This window comes from Amblyomma americanum, chromosome 2 (genome assembly GCF_052857255.1).
Source record: "Amblyomma americanum isolate KBUSLIRL-KWMA chromosome 2, ASM5285725v1, whole genome shotgun sequence".
Taxonomy (NCBI): domain Eukaryota; kingdom Metazoa; phylum Arthropoda; class Arachnida; order Ixodida; family Ixodidae; genus Amblyomma; species Amblyomma americanum.
The window spans coordinates 119,047,071-119,067,698 of record NC_135498.1 but is presented as its reverse complement, the minus strand read 5'-3'; the positions used below and the strand labels follow the sequence as shown (position 1 = coordinate 119,067,698).

Below are 20,628 nucleotides of genomic sequence, written 5' to 3'. Positions count from 1 at the left end.
AGCCTGAGTCACTTTGGGACGTTAAACCCCCATAACCCATAAACCATTTCAGGCATCGAAGCCTCCACAGCAGACACAATTGCCTGCGAAAACATTGAGTCTAGCATAACCCCTTGACGAGCGGCCACATCTGCATAACTTTTGGCTCGTTCTTTAACCTCTGATATAGCGTCTCGACGCGAACATCAGGCACAATTAGGAATGACTTCCATTCGATTGCTCACTTGTTCCAATGAAACCTTTGTGGAATGCATATACAAACAGTTGCCTTGTAGCAAACGAAGGAGAAACAAAACAAACACAGAAACGAAACACAAAAGAGAGTGAGAAAATGCTTTAATAATGCATTAATACATGGAGCAATACTACTCAAAAACAATGCGTGAAATCAACAATTCTTCAGTACATAAATCGCATTGCTCTAAACACAATAAATACATAAACTGCACATATCAGTTTGACTGTAAAGAGATAAGAAAAAATATTCATATTTATGTGAAGACGCAAGTCTTTTTTACACAGCGTAGGATATTTGCAAGTTTCTCTGCGGGCCAGCTAGGTGAAATCACCCATGAGATTGCAGAGAAAAGGCCTGCATTAAATGCAGACAACGCCTGCAACAGAACACTAACCTTTTAGCCCTCATTGAGGGCAAAATTACTGTCGGAAAAATCCTGCACTTTGCCTCAACAGAACTGCAGTCTGAGCACTTTTGTACATCTCTTCGTGATGCGCATTTTTCCCATGGAAACAACAAAAAGTTTCCACAAAGTCATTGGTGCCGATATGCATAGAGGTCCAATAAATTATCACTGTACCAAGACTCTCCAATGTCCCCCGTACTTAGCCAGCAGAGAACAAATTTGCGTGCATTCAGCAACTTTACAATTCTATTCATACAAAGGAATATGCTGTTATATTGAATTACAACAGCAACAGATTGGCCACATCAGGTCTTTCCACAACTCCATTGTCTCCAAGTTGAAAAACAAAAACAAAAAATTACATTTCTTTCAATGGCTTTCACCAAATGAGTCAGCCTCTGTCCCTGGCCATCTTTATGCAGTCAACATCTGCTTTTATTTTCAAGACACTCGCAATTTACTTTATCAAATCCTAATGTGTCTGTACACAAGGTACAGTCAGTATTTAAAATACCGTATAAACTCGGGTAAGGGCTACACATTTTTTTTAAATATGGGTGTGAATTTTTAAACTGCGGCCCATACACGAATTAAAAAAATGTATAACTGTACTTTTTCTCAATTATCTAGTCAAAAACGGGGTGCGGCCGATACATGGGTGCGGCCTTTACACGAAATTATAGGGTATACCAATATATAACATCATTAGCAAGCATATGCCAGAGTCAGCACAACTGTTTATCGTTGCAAGAACAGTGAGATAGCTGGGATCATATACCTTTTCACCGCAACTGATTGCACATAAATATGTAATTCCGCCAAGCGACAACACCAGAGGATTATTCTGCCCACAAACAATGATCGACTAGACACACCGGCCCAGAAGTAACAAGGACTTTGGGCACAGCATCAGTTAAAGTAGAAAACATGAAAGTGAAGCAAATTCCCCTGGCACTGTATATATTCCCACAGTTTGCACCAAGTGTATGTGATATGTCAATCACCAACTTCATTGGTCCTTTGCAAATGACATCATCGCAATGACTGCCCACCGATCTTGCTGTTCTTAGGAGATGTGGCTTTGGTGCACCGTAGCCAATGCAGCAAGCCAGTCACTGAACTTTGCACCATAGTGGCAGTCGTGGTTGCTTGGTGACCTGCTCTCTTGCTCTGAGAAACTGCTGTTCGGTGGAGAACGAATTTACGCCGGGACTGGCCACACGGCCTAAGCATGGTGTCCATAAGGAGGAGCTGGTCCCCTGAGGTCGGAATGGCTCAGTTTCAGTCATCCTCAGGAATGAGATAAACGGTGTCGCCATCTGCCACGGCGGGCACCACTGATTGGTCAACGGCAGCCTCGCCACTGGGGTGGTCCATCTGGCCTGAAGTGGGAAGGCGAAGGACAACCAACATGGGAGTTTGCGAGAGCAGGACTCAGGCAAACAGATGAAGCTTAACCCAACAAACAAAACGTGGCACAATAGATGGATGTAGAACTAATTCATGTTGAAAGCACAGAGGCAGAATAGAAAGGAACATGACTTGTATGTATTACCAAAAATTGGGTAACCTAATTGACAAGCAACCACATCTGTATGCAACACAACTCATGCTAACAGCACCCATCGTATGCCTCGAGAAGAAGGGATCTCATAATGAGCTCTGTGGACCTCTTGTGTTAATTTGAATGCTTTTCTTGGTTCCCTCAGCACCTAAATATGCGCATGTCTCAACCCCCCCTCCTTTACTCACTCATTTTTGGGTTAATCCGACTGCCACAGCTACACCAGACTGTCATTGCACAACCAGCCATGTTTAGTGGTCGAATGGGCTTTTCTGAATGGCTGTGTTTGCGTGCTCTCTATATGTCTATATATGTCTATATTAAGACCTATAACTAGCCTTGCGTATGGGTCCCAACACTGCCTGTAAGTTTTGTATGATATAATTCTCACAAAGAGAATCCAGGATGTGTGCACACAGGCATTATTCTTGCTTGCAAAAGGAGCATATTCTGCACCTGTTATGCAGTGATAGGGAGAAAACAAAAAAAGAAAATGGTTTTGTTTTCTTCTCAATTCCCAGATAACAGCTGCAAGAGTATATTGTTCATGATAGCAAGAATGATGCCAACCTATGTACATGCACTGTTGATTACGTTGTGTGTAGTACAGACATTAGTCTTAGAAACAACTCGGTGAGCAGTAGCACTAGAGTCATGTCCTATCCTGTGCGTGCCTTTCTGCACTCCTATTATGTACTTGTACTCAAAACTTGCATAATAGTGTCACATCCCAAAACAGTCAAGGATGCGAGGTGACGTGATGGTGCTTTGATGGTTATTCTGAGTCATTCAGAATGCTTCCACATAAGGAAAAATGTGTAATTGATTTCACGTTTCACTGCCACTGCGATGCTCTCAGGTTTCTTTCTTTGGAAGGCTGCACAAGCCGCAAGGAAAGCCAGCAGCGATAAGATCCAACACTGGCCGTAAGTGCTATAGAGGGCACTGCAAAGAGGACTTCAAGCAAGACAGAGCAGGACGTGTTAGTACGAAGCCGGAGTTCAGAGACGAAATATGCGAACCAAACGAAGGAAGCAAGAAGGCAGTGGGGTAAGGCAAGGCAACAGATTGTTCGTGATCTTCATAAAGAAATGCGCATTAAGTGCCCAGGCCATAAACAAAACAATGCTGCAAAGGAGGGCCCGGTGCAAAGCATGGAAAGAAGCCTGATGCACCTGGCAAGAATGCCAAGGGAGGGCAGTCATTGGTGATCATCAGCAAAGGATCAAAAATTGCTGCTCAAATCGGGACAAACTGCGATGCGTTAAAAGCAGACGACTTTGAAGGCTTAAGCCTGGTACGAGCATGGCGCTAAAGCAAAATATTGCAAGCCTCAGGCTAGCATTTGAATTGATAAACATCTTCACTTTTAGCCTTAACCACTTGGTGCAGCCTACTTCGGAATCGCAAAATAACTAACAGCTGCCAGGAAGTTATTAATCATATCTGGCATAAATACTGCTGCAAAAACAACTTTTTTTGTGGCAAAAAGCTGCAAATGCATATAAGCCAAGAATATTGCGTTCGCTACAAAAAGAAAACCGAACCTGATAATGCTGGTGTTGTTACAATAGCTGCACGATGTTTCGAAATTACGAATCTCATGAGAACAATACTATTAAAGCCATACTTAAGTTGTGAACATCCACCACAGTTCAGCTCTAGAGCCATGAAACTCAAAGTTGCTGAATCAACAAAAGAATCCGTGTTTGCACATCCCCTTCAGACACAAGAATATAAAAGTTGTTAACATAAACAAAGGCATAATTTTCAAGCTGTCAGTGTTTCCCTGATTAGGGAAATTATAATGCAGTTGTACATCCAAACAGTTTTTTTTTTGTGCTATGGGTATCTTCACCTTCAAAACTGGGCAACATCTGTTATGTATACAGTCAAATACATACATAAAAAATTATGTATATTTAAATATACATAATTCTTATACATAAATCGGGCCATCTTGGAGTAAGCTGCCATTAAACTTGGCACTTTAACATTAGGCAGCAGTGAGTAAAATTGCAAATGGAATAAGGCGGCCATCTTTGAAGTCTACTCAGAGCACCCATTTTGTTGCGCAGTTACTAGAAAGGCAGCTAGAAAAGGCACTGCAAACATACTGATTTCCCAACCTTAATTAGGCTGCAGGAGTGCTGCATTTTTCAAGAAAGAAACTGTACGCCAATCCGTTGCTGAGAGCTGACAAGTATGTTCACAAATCATGCACTAATGCGCATGACGAAAGGGCAGAAAAAGCAGGCTTCCACACATTTGACAACAATATCGCGGAAACAATCAGAAATGACGCATTGCATTTTAGTAAGCATCGTGGGATAGTATAAAAATAAAAGAGAAGTTACTATTTCAAAATTTTTCAAAAGCTTCTGTGTCAAGCTCAAACTAACAAAAGACTGGTGCCCACAGCAGCTTTTACAGGTCCTTGTTCTCTATAAAAGCATGCAGTGAGACTATGCGGCAGACTATGCTGTTATCCAAGAACCGAACATTGCGCCTAAGTCTCCATGGTGGTACCACCAGCGGTGGCCCTCCCAGCTGGTGCACAAATGTGACGACACTTAAGCTTCCCGGGGGTTGACGTTCCCACTTTCCCCAAATTTCAGTTCTGTAAATCATAGAAGGGTCCCAAGCCTTAATAGAACAAGCAAACTGCACAGAGAACAGCACAAGTGACAACACTAAATGCCTACAATTATGCAAAAGCAAAGCTATTAAAATATCCTGTTCTCTCGGGGAGAGTCTACTAGCTGGTCTCACAGAAGGCTGATGAGCATCATATAACGAATGTCCCGTTAAGTTGAATGCGCTCATTCTTGATTGTCATGGCACGCACACATTCACATCACCCTTAAAGCTCAGGTTCTTATTGCCATTTAGCCCACTACTAAAGTTATATCATGCTTTCATATACCTTCACATCGCCTACGCAGTCACAGTACTACATTGTCTAGCTTATCCCACAATGCTCCATCTGGCTGAAGTGGCTCAAAATACAGCACTGCACTCTATTTTTTTTTTTTTTTGAAAAGACATGATTCAGTCGTGTTTGCATTTCCGCAGCTAAATATTCAGCCCCTAATGCTTGCATTAATTAGTACTATGTGCATGTCTGAACTTAAAAACTGATTCATTACGTTTTAAGCTGTCGTTGATCACCAGGAACACATGCACTACAATCAGTTTCAGCCAGTAGGCTAGCCGCACCACCTATTTGAAAAAATTCCGCATCATTCTCATTTTCATTTTTGGCTAGAAAGCGGTGGAATAAGTTACCATGAACCGTTACGTCAGATATGCCGTTTCACTCATGCAAACAAGCAATTGGAACACTTGAACCCTAAGTAGAATAGCAAAAAACACAAAATTGAACACCCTTTCTTTGTTATTTTTATTGTTCTTAGTTATTGCATATTCCTTTTTGTACTCATTTTGTATCTTTAAGGATCACCCCCCGGTGCACTGACTTTAGTTCAAGGGCCCCTCATACAACTCCTGTGCTGAGGTCCTTTAAAAATGCAATGCAAAACCATGGAATAAAATTAAAACATTTCTGATTTTGCAATTTCTAAAAGTGATACCAGCAGCTTGACAAGACCACTTCATTATGCCTCCCAAATTATATTAACTAGACCCCCCCTTGCCTGACATGCGAAAGCTGCTTACTTGGCCACCAACAGCCAGCAGGGGACGAATACAGCAGTTAGGGGGCCAGGAGGAAACAGCGTGCCAAATATAAAGACCCATGTAAAAGGCAATGCAAAGGCCACTTCATCACTAAATGCTACACAAAGGTCATCTGAAACAATGACTGTTGGATGTCCAGAAGCAATTTTTAATGCTAATTACCAGAGATGCACTGAACAATATGTGAGGCTGTATATACAGCACGGTGGACACTGCACAATCTGACCTAAAGACGTAAACTTTTGCTCTGCTGTAAGCAATCCTCGAGTGATCATCAAATGTGTAAAGTGGTGAAGAGCACTACAAAAAAGGTGGAATGATGACAATGAAGAGTGGCTGCTAAAAACCGGCTTTTGACGGACTACACAGGGGCCGGGGGCCATCTATCCGCCAAGCTCAAAATGAGCTGCATATGTTTGTACCTAAACAATAATCTACGGTTACACTACATGGTAATACCAGCATATACTGAGAATTCAGCAGAGAAATTATACGGTAAAATCCCGTTCTTCTTACCCATTCAAGAAGGCAAACTGAAACTCGAAGAAAAATACATTTATATTTACGCATGTTAGCCTAGCCTGGTGTCCTCTGGCTGGGGCCATGGATCCTGATTTTAAGGTCGTTAGGCGAAGATCCCTTATCGGGTGCAGTTTTTTCCAAACTTTTGCTAATAATTGGGAAGCTGGGGCTGTCAGCCAGTGTTGGTGGCATGCGCAGATGTGGACCATTCAAATGCCTACATGTTTCTCAACTTAAGACAAGCTCAACTGAGCAAGTCAAAAAGCTATCCTGGCTTCTGTTACACGACTGTCAAAAACTGTGTCACTGCACTTACCTGCAAACAAGACCTTCTTTTAAGCACAATCAGTACACTAAGCTACAAAATGCCAACCTGAGCGAAATGCTTCTTCCTTGCAGGCATGCACGCAAAAGCAAACAAGCATGCACTGTTGAGCAAGCACAGAAAACAAAGCTCTGGCTTAAACTGAAGACAGGACGATCCTCCTGGTGCCGCAAAATAGTCGGCACCCACACTGCTCCAATTCACACAGCACGGCCAGCATGTATGCTTGCCTAGACACAGAAGCCATGCAGCTCACAGGGAATGTTTGCACCACACGGCATGCATGTACAATTGCCGTCAAAAAATGTGCTAAAACAACAAGGAAGCACACAGCATATGGCAGGAATGAAATGCTTATAATCTCGAGGCTTTCAATAATCTCAAGAAGACCAAGGTCACACACAACCTTAGCTGTTTTGGGATATCGGGAACACAGTTCAAGGCTTTTCCGGTCAACAGCACTGTACATTTTTTTTTTGTCCAAGGAACAGGAAAACTTGTTATGGTCACATTTATTTGTACTGTGTACAAAAGGCACGCATCCACTCTAAACACAGCCCCTCAGCAATGTGCAGCTTGGATAAAGAGAAGGGGCGGGCCAGTGGGCATTGTGTCAAAAGCAAGAAAACGCTCATGTTAAAAGCCGTTGCAAGTGTTTAATGAAAATAGGGGAAATGATTCAAAGTGTATGACACACAACAGACCCGTCACTTTTGTGAAACTGAACAGCCTAAGTGAGGCACATGACTGCCACTTGTTCCAAGAATACGTGATCAGCACATCACCAGCCATGCTGGTGGGCATGCATGGACTATTGGTGCACTAAAGAGCAACACACGCTGGGTCAATGCACGCGTTCCTTTCTCCGCACAACTCTGTCCTCCAGCAATGGCACAGTGCAGGACGTGATGTCCCCGCCGTCCAAGGGGTCATCATCACATGAAAAGCCCTTGAGCATCTCTGGAATAGGCAAACATGGGTGCCAGGCAAGTATTCTTTTTTTACTGGTTTCCTGGTGAGCACTGGCTGCTCTCATGAGGTGGACAAGCATAGTGTTGTCCACAAATTCTACATTTAATACAATTCGCAACATTGACCTATGGGGCATAAGCATATCTGCCTGTGTGCAAACAAATATGAAAGATGTCTTGGCTAACATTTTCTTTAATCTAATCCAAAGTTTTGCTTCCCCACACTATACCACCACTTTGCTGCTCTATGCTAAAACCATGCAGTCAATTTTGAGTGGTACTGAAGAATATAAAGTCTTTTTGATTGATGCAGTTGCTGCCAAAATGGTGAGATTCCAGTAGCAGAGAAGTTTTTGCACTGATGCATCACAAATCATGGCTACACTTCAAACGGGGTTCATTCTGTGAAGCGGCAATGGCACTGTCAGTTGTCCCCAGCAAAGCAGAGTCTGGGCGCATCCAATGTTCCTCACTTACAATATTCAGATAAAAAACCACTTTTACTGAAATGAAGAACAGATATTTGCAGACTGCACACAATTATCATGATAAAAAAGAATACAAACTACAGTTGTTGAGCACCAATGACAAGATACTACTATGAAGATCACACCTGCAAGTATGAGTTCTCAATAAACCTCAACAACAGCAGTATTTACTTATTCAGTAAAAACAACATCCCTACTGATGCCTAGTAAGCTGCCAAATTTTATGGAATGCAGGAGCTCTGAAAGCGCACAATAACATCACACCATCTACACGCAGTCTACATCTGAATAACGCAGTGTGCACGTGTACAGGGCGATCGAAAGAAACGCGAACAGATCCGAGCCTAGGTACTCTGCTGTTTTCATTTCTTATCATCGCACTTTTACTTCGGTGGTAGCAAAGACACCCATGAGTCATCCATGATGCATCCTAGCATGACTATAGCGTCTTTTTTTTTTACCACTCAGGTAAAAGCACGACCGGAAGAAATTCGAGCAGGCAACGCAATGTTCACGCGATGAACGGTATCTGTATCCAGCACTTTGCACCTCTCAAGTCTACTGGGTGCATCTGGACAATAAAATTTCAGTCTTTTCCATGAACTCTGTACTGCATTGACTTTGACAGCCAACTATACACATACATGAGTGCACTCATGTAATCAACTCCCCTTTAAGACTGAAAGCCTGCACTTAGCGTTGCTGCCTCCAGACCTTGTTTACACCAAAAAAAGATCATTTTTGAAGAAGTGCACAACCCACAAGGAGAAAAATCAGGCACAAACAAAGTATATGATAAAGGCTTTCCGCGGGATCTTCTCTGAGAGTTTTCTGAGCCTGAAAGGCCCTGTGCTCGAACGCACTTCGAGACGAATCTGATATGAGCCAAGCTCAAGTGGTGAGTTTCTGAGCAGTGAGCTGCCAATTAGGGAGTTAAGCCCTAAACTATACCACCAGTGGGGCAGAGGGCAATGCAGCCATGGTTAGTGCTATCTAAGCAATCCAAGTGAGCCAAACAATAGTGCTGCCGCCCTGCCGGACAAAGCTAGTGTGATATATCAGTAGCACAACATATGGCTAGCATGACACACCAAACAATCACGTCAGCGTGCGGGCAGCAGTGACTCACCACGGGTGAGCGCCGTGCAGCGGTCCCTGTCACCCACGATGTGCCAAGACAGGACAACGAAGAACAGGCTGCCCAGCACCAGCACAGCCACGGGCAGGTACAGTGCATACTGCAGGCTGAAGAAGCGTGACGCCTCGTCCGTGTGGCCTGCCAGGATGGCATCGTCAAGCTGCATGCAAGCACCGCCATTGCAAGATTTATTCCCAGGTGAAGGTCTCCATGAGTGCGATGAAGCACAGGCGTAAAGCCAATAGCATCATACTCACTTCACCACACTGAAATATTACTTATGAAATGCTGCCAGCTTCTGCACACAAATAACACAGTCTTAACGTACATGTGACACCATCCTCCCCGTGAGACCGCAAACCCAGCCCTATTACAATAAACCTACGCCTGTAGCCATACAAAATGGTGTGCAGTGTTATGGATGACACGGCGAAAGTCGAGGAGACCTTAACTTTGCAAGCAGCAGAAAAAGACAAAGTTCCCAAAGAGAATGCTGCCTCCAACTGATCCCCTATGTGCTGTATATCTCTTGGAAGTCCTTGCGGCCTGACCGTTTGTGCAGTCTCAACTGCTGCCTCTGTCTACAGCCCTTTCTTCTCTGTTGACAATGTCATCTGTTGACAATGTCATTTTTACTTGACACATCAGTAGTCAAGACTCACTACAATGAGGAAGAGGAGGAAACAACTTTGTCTGGTCGCCTGCAGAACGACACCATGACTAAATGGCGCCGCGAAGCGGGCCCTGACATCTTCTCAGCGGGTGGTCTCTACACAACTTCAGCGCGTGTTAGTCCCGCAGTCAGTCGCCCTGAGGGGCAACGTTTTGACAGTTTCGCTCAGCCTTTGTCTTTCAAGAGCCGCCAAGATCTGCTGGACGCCCCAGGTTTGGATTTCGTGGTCATCGCATTCCGCCGCAGCCACAAGTCGTGGCGGAATCATTCTACTTGTCGAAGCTTCTTCGGGGAACTTGGTGCAATCCCATAGGATGTGCGTCAGGGTGGCCCTCTCCCGCTGGCACACGCGGCACACATCACTCACATATACAATGAACAAAAATATTACACAGTATTATCTATATCAAACTATTCCTACATATTTTAAGCCAGCACATGCACTTAATTCTTTTATTAATCGAACGCGGTTTACCATAAATTGGATATATATATCGAACTGCCGAGCGCCTAGCTATGCCCACTCGGATGGCAGGCAACAGGCTTTGCCTTACTACATGGGTGACTTGGTGGTGTGGCAAGCGTTCGTGCCACAGTTCACGCTTTATCTTGCATTTTCCAACAGCACCACACACGATATACCGGTGATAACAGCTGGTAGGCAGGCTGCTGACACCCATTTGCATATCCAGCACTCATCAATAGTGCCCTGGAACCAGCGACGTGGTCGGTTGTTGCAGCTTTCCAGCAGCCATCCTCTACTCACGTAGACTGTCACAGAGCGGAGGTGGTGAAAACGGCAATAGCTTTTGTCCTGGCCTCAGATTTTTACGTGACACTGTGCGACGAAGCCACCCTAGCTGGCATCTGACCCACCACCGTCGCGTGCTGTGGTGCTGTGCGGGGAAGCCAACATAACAGGTTTTTGCCACTCGGGTTTTTGCGGCTTCCGCAATTGGCACGAGCAGCTTCGAAACAACGCCAGAACTACAGAGAAGGTCTGTCCCAGTTGCCATTCTTTCGCTGCCTAAATTTTGCTTCTCCACCAAAAGTTTTTGTTGAAGTTTGATATTACGAATTTCGGCTATATCGAACTATTTCACAATTTTTTACCTATTTGCTATAGCGAGGTTTCATTGTAGTGACCACCACACATGGACTGTGATATGTCCAAGACCATGAAGCACTGTGAGATAGATGCATTTCTGTCAAGTCTTTTAGCAACAAAGCATCCGTTTCATTTCTTGTCAACCCCTTCCAACAAGACAAATCTCAATATGCAGAACTGTCTACTGCCCTATGCTCCAAACCTTGCATTTCCTGTTGTGGAAAATACATGCAAGCTTAAACCTCATCACAGAGGAATCGATCACGATGAAACAAAAGATATATAATGTAGTTAACACAGTACTCCCTCAACACCCTTATAGCAACCTGTTTAGTTAATCATAAGGAAATTAGATTTCAACACAACATAGCAAAACAATTTCCCTTTCAAAGCAAAAAATAAACACCTGCTCCACAGTGCACCTTTGGTTTGAAATAGTAATGTGTAATTGGGAGCTTGTTCATTGTGGCATTTAAAAACCTCCATGCTTTCAGAACAGACTGTCAAGCTACCTAACCTCTTTCATCTTCATATGCACAGTGCACTTAATGACACTGTTGCATGGCTAAGGCCCCTAGTTTCCGACAATTATGCGTAAAGTTCTGTATTTTAGCGTTTTTTGCAGAACTGTCTAGTCTATCTGCAGCCACACACTCTTTTTTTGGTGATATTGCATTTGTGGACGTCAGCAGAAGTAGCATATTGGAATTACAGAAATGTTGTTTCAAACAAGCTCTGTATGAATGTTCAGAAATAAAAATCAATTCGATTCAATTTAATTGCATGAATTCTCTCGAAACATCAAATTTGCAAATGAGCCAAATTCTGCTGGTGCCTTGACAAGCTTGCTCCCTCACCCCCTCGAGCGAGCAAGCAAGCTCATCACGCACTGAGACTCTGGCAGCAACGTTCCCGCACGCTTCGGTGGGATGAGTCAAGATGCTGGCGCCTGTCGAAAGGAATATTGCTGTATGTGTACAAATATAATGCGAGTTTTTTTTTACATCATCTGCTTTAGAAAGCAGTTCATGTTATATTTGGAACCAAACAAAGAAAATAGCACGAATTTGTTTTTTTAAGCTGTTCTTCGAGATACCCGGAGCGAGCATACCCACTAGGTTCGTGAGTTTACAGGAAAAGCCAACTTCTAACAACCTAATTCTATTGATGCAAAGTGTGCGGCCGCTTCTGCGCAGAAGGCCGCATGCGTTAAGACGTGAGAGACTTCCCGCAGAATATTTCAGATTCTTTGACCTCACTTCACAAAATTTATAATTTTACGACGAAAAAAATTTTAAGTTCCGTGAAGCGAGTTCAAAGAATGCAGAAAATTCCGGTCCTTTATGCCTGATTCACAACCCGCACAGTACAGTTTAAATAATGCAAGATGAGTGAGCACCGCAGCCATGGCAATAAGAAAGAACTGTTGATGAAAACTGCATGTCAAAAAACTGTACTCGCCGGCACTTGTTGACGTCAGTTTTACTTGATACATCAGTGGTCAAAGCTCGTTATAATGAAAAATGAATGTTAAGGACTGCTTCAACTAAATGATGACATTAGAGCTAAAGACTGCAAACAGTTTAGATGCATGTCCAACATAATAATGTCATCACAGGAACTAAATGCCAAAAAAACAGCTGCAGGAGGGCACAAGAAAACATGAATACTGGGGCTGGGCTCAACACTGCGGCCTGCCAATGATGAGACATTCTTTCATTTGAGGAAGAATTAGCAAAGGACCACTGCAGGCTTGACTGTGAAAAAGTTTAAGTTAAGAGTAACTGCCATGACTGATTTCCAGTACAGGGACTTGTGCTGTTATTTTCCTGGCAGCCGATCACCTTTGCTGTTCGCAACAGCACCACTAAAATTTTATCAAGCAGGTAGCCATTTTTTCAGACATCTAGAAGACTGCTATGCTGGATGTGATGCATCTGCCATTACTGGTCTTCCTCAGCTGTAGTGTACAATAAATATGCAGGTCACCCATATAGTATGCAGAAAAAAAACTATCATAGCCAAAAAATCCAGTGCACCTTCAACCTCGCTGTTACGAGCTGTCGCTGCACTGCTGCGAAGATGCTTTGATGTGTGCATACTTCCATGGACTGAGCTTCAACTTGACTGACGATGCCTTTCAGATGACAGTTGGCATTGTTGCACTGAAACACTGCAACATACTTCGATACCAATCCAGAGGCACTTCTTTTACTGATTCACTATCTGGAGGCACACTCATCTGTGATATGAGGCAGCAGGGTCACACCCCAGCCATTACCGCAGAAGATGGCACTGCCCACTCACCAGGCCGACAATGTATGGGCTGGTGGCATCACCCAGCAGGTGGGACGTCAAGATCTGGAAGGCAGCGCCCGTGGCCCTCCGTGATGGCACCAGTATGTACTGCACGGACCAGACCACAAGTACCCAGCATCAGGTGGTGGCAAGAACAAGCCATGGTGGGCGGGCATGAGCAGGCCAGCATCCCAAGTCACCATGTGACCCATTCAAACTTGATCAAAATGCTCTTCTTTTTTATCTGACGGTTTATACTTACATAAATATAACACCTGCAAAAAGAAAAAACAATGGCCCAGTGACAAAAAATGAGTGATCTGCTATGACAGCGTGAAAAAACTGAAAAGCATGCATCTATCTCTATAAGCCCTGCTTGTATGCTGTATAAAAACCATACATTGCATGTATCATAGACGTGTGCTGGCTGGCTAGTTGGTCGTGCATACTTAAGACTACAGCACAGTGGTAACAGGGACAAGACAAGCAAAAGACGCAAAATACAAGTGCTGTGTTTTGAGTCTTTTGCTTGTCTTGTCCTTGTTACCACTGTGCTGTAGTCTTAAGCATCATAGAATGTTACATACATGCTCCTTCTCCTCAGTCTTAACACCATGCTGCATGCAGTGAACCATCATGCGCGATTTAACGACATGATTAGCATCACATCCTGTTGGCAAACAACTGGCATAGCAATTCCAATGCCAAGCTCTCCAGGCTGTGAGGCTGTGAGGCGAGTTGAAAAACTACCCAGCAATCCAAGCAACAGCACAAGCAGCAGCAGAAAATATGCAAGTGGTCATCAGGGCCACAAACTCTTGCAACCAGACCTACCTTCGAATGCAATGCTGCTATGACAATGTGGAGGAAGTGACGCCAAACTCCACCCTAGTTTTAGCACACCTTAAAGTGCTGCGGATGAATGTGTGTACTACCAGCAATGTGCCACCATTTCATGAGCCCCCTGCTCAGCCATGAAAGCTCACTGCTATTTGAGAGGCCCCGGTCATCCGCCAGCAACACTCTGGATTGCCAGCTGACATTTGTAAAATTGGTAAAATAAAGTTTCCACCTCCACCCTTGAAGCTATCAGCATCGTTTTTTGTCATTTGTGATGAATGAGACAAAAATTTGAAAAGCAGTAATTGTCAGAACAAGCTTCCTGAAATTCTAAAGCACGAGAACATGCTTTCCTTTGACTTGTTTGTATGCATGTAAATGGTAGCAGAAAGCATGATTAAATACACATGCACAGAATACACCAGGCAACTGCTCATTGACATGCAATTCATGCACTGCAAAAACAGAACCATTAATGTAACTTCTGATGCACACAAACTCCTTTTCTTGTAGTAAGGCACAAACACCACACACAGAGTCCTCAACTTTTAGCTGCCGGCCAATAGGTCTGTGAACACAATGCTGGCAAAAGCACTGCAGTTAACGGCACACCCAGGTCAAGGCCAACCATGCCGAAGCCTCCGTCTCTGTTGAAAAGTCGCCAGTCCCACAAAAGCAAACAGTTTTCATTTACCCAATCCGTGCTATGATGCCTTACACTAATAGTGTTGGCACAAGCTACACATGCCACTTGTAGTGAAAAACTTGGAGGCCTTCTTAACCAGATTCTAAAGAAGAAAATGCAATACAGTAAAACCTCGTTAATTCGAAATCGCTTAATTCGAACTTCCGGTTAATTCGAACTGACGGCCGGGTCCCGGCAAAGCCCTGTGTATTTCAATGGGTCAAAACTCCCGATAATTCGAATATGCCGGTATCCACGTCGGTTAATTCGAACTAGGCGCCGATGGCTGGCATTGCTCCTCGCATATAGAAGTCACCTCGTAGCAAATACAATGCGCTGAAAATTAAAAAAAATGCAGAATGATGAGAAAAAAAAATAAGCCAGCACGCATGAGGTGAGACGTGAATTTCGGTGCCCGAACCAGCCCTCCGGTCCATGCCGTAGCAGGTTTTCGCTGCCGGAGCGTCGAAGCATTGGCTTGTCTATTTTTGGCTGACGCGCGGTTACGCGGGTAGCCACCCTACCGCAGGCGCCGCCTATGCTCCGGCCACGGTGGCTCCGGCGCAAGCCGTTGCAGCAGGTCAACTAAAGGACTACCTTGCCGATTACTCGCTCAGCGATGTGTTCAATGCAGATGAAACCGCGCTTTATTTTAAGTTGCTGCCGAACAAGACTGTCAGTTACAAAGGCGACAAGTGTTCAGGCGGGAAGAGAAGCAAGGAAAGAGTGACGGTGTTGGTGTGCGCAAACGCGACTGGCACGGAACGGTGCGCTTGCTAGTTATAGGCAAAGCAGCGAAGCCTCGCTGCTTTAAAGGGCTAAAAACTCTCCCTGTTGATTATACTTTCAACAGAAAGTCGTGGATGACGCGAGCAATTTTCACGGATTGGCTGCGCACACTCGACAGGAAGTTCGCGGCACAGAACAGGAATGTTCTGTTGTTCGTCGGCAACTGTTCAGCCCATTGCGACATCAGCGGACTGAAGGCGATCGATCCGTCTGGCCTTTCTGCCGAAAAACACTACGGCTGTGCTGCAGCCTATGGACCTTGGGGTTATTAAAAACCTCAAAACACTGTACAGGCGCCACCCCCTAGAGCGGATTCTTGTGTGTATGGACAGCGGCAAATCGTACGACGTCAATCTCCTCGGAGCCTGCCACATGCTGGCAACATCGTGGAATGCTGTCAAGGCGGACACAGTCGCGAACTGTTATCGAAAGTGCGGCTTCATTGAAGGCCCAGAAGCCTGCAGCACGGCAGAGCTGGATGCTCAGTGTGATGACTCCGTCGCGCTGCACCCTGCCTACGCTGCTTTATCGGAGGGTGTTGACTTCCAGAGCTTCGTAGACGTTGACAGCGGCGTGGAGACATCGGGGCCGTTAAGCGATGCCGAGATTATTGAAGCGGCCTGCGGTGACCAGATGCCGCACAACTCCGGCGCGGCGAGCACAGCTGACAGCGATGACGAGTCCGACGGAGGCGACGATCCATTGCCACTCCCGAGTGCATGTGAAACAGCGTCAGCACTCGATCTGGCTGCGCGCTACTTCTCCGCCGATGATAATTCGGACGCTGCGTTGGAGCTGTTGGGCAAGTTGCAGACGATGCTTGTCGAGTCACGGCAAAGAAAACGAAAACAAATGCGCATCACCGATTATTTTTCTCTTTGATATGCTTTGCCAATCTGCTGTTAATAAACATGTTTTTGAAGCATAGTGTCATATTTAATCATTAAGCTTGCTGCTTACGCGAATGCATTTTGATGTTAGCTCCAACCGCATAAACAAATTAACTTTATTTCCTTCGACATTCGGGCTCTATGATTTTAATTCGCGCAATCGCCCGCCGCAAATGTGTAGTAGAGCGTAGTAAGAGATAACGATCTCAGATATGCCTGTTTTAGCTTCGGCCCGTGCTGCCGGGCGTGATGGCCGCTTTTTTTAGCGCCCACTCGTTAATTCAAACTCCGCTTAATTCGAACAATTTTCCGGTCCCCCTCGAGTTCGAATTAACGAGGTTTTACTGTAGCATTCATGTTGCGGTTGAGCATCCGCCTCGCATGCAGGAGGTGCGGGGTTCGATCCCCAGTGCCGCCAGGTACCCACCGGTGGTACAATGGGTGCAAGCTTTCCCCTGGCCTGGTGCTCAGCTTATTTCGGGTGAAATGCTTGGAATATGGGTTTTTGACCCCACCTCAAGTAATCGAAAAATATCTTGTGCCATGGCGCTCTTTGGCCACAGATGCCCTTGCGCCATAAAAGTCCGTCATCATCAGCATTCATGTTTCCTGCTATGGTGTCTACAATGAATGTCTAATGTTGTTCTTCCAATTTTCCTTCCAAAACCCCTATTGGAAACAGTTACATTGCTCTTAAATTGTATGCACGAGTAATCACGTTCTAGCATGTTTCAGTGCCTTTCATTTGGATTATCATAAGAGATTATACTAATCCAACACACTAATCTACCATTAATCCACCCAAAAAAAATGAAAATTGGCTTTTGGGGAAATGAAGTGGCGCAGTATCTGTCTCACATCTCAATGGACACCTGAACCATGTGGTTCCCGGCCACCTTAAGGGAAGGGATAAAGGAGGGACTGAGAGAAGAAAGGAAGAAAGGGCTCTCGAATAATTTGGACCACCTGGGGATCTTTAACATGCAGCCCACTTGGGTGCCTTTGCGTTTTCATCACCATCATCATCAGCCTGACTACAGCCATTGCAGGGCAAACGCCTCTCCCATGCCTCTCCAATTCCTTCGCCAGCCGCATCCACCCTATGCCGCGGTGGGGTTCAAACCCGGGCAGTCCGGATCAGTAGCTGAGCGCCCTAACCCAGTAATCTACCTTAATCTATTTTCCGGGGTGGGCCTACTTCCAAAATTTTGAGGGCCCTTAGGAATTTTGGGGAGTGGGCCAACTTCTAAATCTTGGGGGTCCTCAGATTTTCAAACTTGGCAGTACCCCATGACTGGTCCACTGGTGGTCATGTGGTGCTGATGACATCATGGCCCTCTTGACCAATGGGGGAATTAAGTGACAGAGAAGTTCGAAATTTTTTGTGATACGACACCTAAATGCCTAAATGCTATCACATTAAAAAAGGAAAAATGCATCTCCCACCAATGCCCCAGAAGACCAGAGTCCCTTCAAAACTTTGGAAGTACCATAGGTGCCACATCTCTCCGTCAGTGGTGCCCTTGAGAGCACAACATGAACGATGCTGCCCAGTGACACATCCTATCTTTAAAGGTTACACAGCAATGTTTGCCATTCGTTGTGAAACATAGCCAGACAACTGTTGGTGCCTTTCAAAAGACCATTTACAACTGAATTTCTAACTGCAGCTGCTAGTGGATGTGCTGCTTGAGTACAGAAGTGCAAGAACTGTATCCCTTTAAAACAATCATGAACATTTCCTATGCTGCTGATGCCATGTGCTCATGTTGCCTGCTGCACGCATTAAACGATGGCATGCACTGCACTTCACTGTCAGTCACCATAGCCTAGCCAAATGTGCCACACTAAATGTGTGCTTTGAAAACCCAAAAAATGCTGTCAGCACAAGGGTCCGTAGATCATTAGTTATGAATGGTCAAGTATTCTTCAGACTGCTGAAGAGCATTTTTCCTCATACAGACTCAAGCCCATTAGACCACACATTGTGCGTACCTTAAACAACAGATGACAGTTAAAACCCTGCCAAGAAACATAAGGGGCACACCTTATGTGCCATAATAAACACCTCAGCTGACTTGCTCCTTCCTTTACAACCGTAAAGAGAGACATGGAACCAAGAACTGTAAAACTTCAAGGCAGCTTCCATAAATCTTGTCTTCATAACAGCATTTTGTTTTTAGAGCGAGAGCTCTACTCCTCAGGATATAACTTCCGATTTCGATGTTGATGACACAATGACCTTCAGTGCCTCACAAGGTCAAACCGAACTTAACTACGTGGTTGTACAGCCCAAGCTATGGTAGTCTGAACACGTGATCATATGACTATGGCAACTGGGCACCTGACCTTGACCTTTGACCTTGACATTTGCTTTGAGACAGTACGCACCACATCGGCAAGGACCTTCAATGCCTCACAAGGTCAAACCGAACTTAACTACGTCAAGGTATGGCCCAAGCTGTGGTCGTATGACTACATGATCATATGACTATGACCATTGGGTACCTGACGTTTTTATGAAAGCAAGGAGCAAGTGTTAGCCTTCAGAGATGTGGAGGCCTGCTGGAAGATAACTTACTGTGAACGCTAACCCTAATGGCAAAATGGCCTAAAATTTCTGTGGATGTACAGCAGCAATAGCAGGTGATGAAACAGTTATGCATTTCGATATTGGTTAATGTACACTTCATTTATGTGAAGTTTTATTGTTCTTAGACACCCAGATATTGTAATTTTATGCAGGGATCATGTTTTTCTCAATAAATCTGCCAGTTTTTTACATTTCTGCAAAGCAGGGGCCACTGTTGCAAATTATTGGAAGTTCATTGCTTGTCTTCCAAAATATCATTGCCTGGCCGTTACAGGGTTAAATAAACGACTTGCAGACGTAACTGTGCAACAGATGGCGCCACCACTCACCAGAAGGATGTCGGCAACTATGGACCAGTTGAGGCAGATGGCTGTCATGCCAAAGAAGAACAGCACCTGCACAACACGAAAGGAAGACAGCGCTCGAGAATGGCGACCACCACAAAATGACCTCATGAGCTGGTGTGCATTAACTATGTAAGCACGAAATTAGTCTTTTCTACATGGCCTGTACACAAGCAGAGATGCATCACGCTTGCAGTCTAACAACTGGTGAGTGCTACTGAATCCAACCAATGGCAATTTGGCCCTTTTTCATTTTTGCCGTATCAAAATGCCAGCACTGAAAAAGGAAAGTCCTCTAAAAGGTAGTCTACGACAGTAAAACGTCAAAGGTTCGATCCCAGTTAATTCGAAATCCTAGATAATTACCGTAAAAACCGGAATATAGGTCGAACTTTTTTCAAGAAACCATGGTGAAAAGTAGACCCCCGTCTTATATACAGGTCATTGGCGGAAAAACTATGGGAAGGCTTGCAACGATGGGCGGCTGAAGTCAACAGCCTCCATCACCATTGCCATCAGCAGCAGCGCGGTGACGCTGTGGCACCTCCATTTTGCGTTTTCGTTGTTGCAAAGCTATTTTGGTTAAAGGCTGCTTTTTCACATTTCGTTTCAAAATGAGCGGAACCCAACGGCAATTCACCATCGCCTTCCAAGAAAAACGTGACTGGGTACGCCGAAGCTCACGACAACCTGGCAGCACAGCACAAATTTGGAGCACCTCAAAAGAGCATTCGGTACTGGTGGAGGCAGAAGCTGCGTATTACAACTTGCAGCAAGCAGAGGAGAACATCATTCCGTGAGTGGTCCACAGCGTATCCAGAACTGGAAGGAAAAGTTGCAGAGTTCATCCGGGAGCAGCGCGCAAGATCGCTGCCTGTGACTGCCAAATTCATCCGCGTGAAAACGGTAGAGATAAGGCATGGAGCGGCAAAAGAAGCGAGAGTAAGCGCATATGTACACGTGCGCGTACCTCGTTTGTTTTCGCCACTCTGTGCCATGATGATAAGGTGCTGACAAACACACGGGTCGATGGGCATGTGATACTGCTAAAAAATTG

General features: G+C 44.8%; 1 protein-coding gene across 2 annotated transcripts in view; it reads right to left on the bottom strand.

Moving 5' to 3' along the window:
* Positions 1-316: 316 nt before the first annotated feature.
* LOC144121778 (protein spinster-like) overlaps positions 317-20,628 on the bottom strand; it is a 49,538-nt gene continuing 29,226 nt past the window's right edge. Inside the window, exons 7-10 of one of the 2 annotated variants that reach the window (XM_077655175.1) lie at positions 19,557-19,622; positions 13,440-13,538; positions 9,343-9,511; positions 317-2,026 (exon numbers count right to left, since the gene is read on the bottom strand). In XM_077655175.1, the coding sequence (XP_077511301.1) occupies positions 1,926-2,026; positions 9,343-9,511; positions 13,440-13,538; positions 19,557-19,622 (435 nt within the window). In that variant the 3' untranslated portion in view covers positions 317-1,925. Of the gene's footprint in view, positions 2,027-7,449; positions 7,715-9,342; positions 9,512-13,439; positions 13,539-19,556; positions 19,623-20,628 lie in introns of those variants that run through there. The other variant, XM_077655174.1, reaches the window with a different exon arrangement.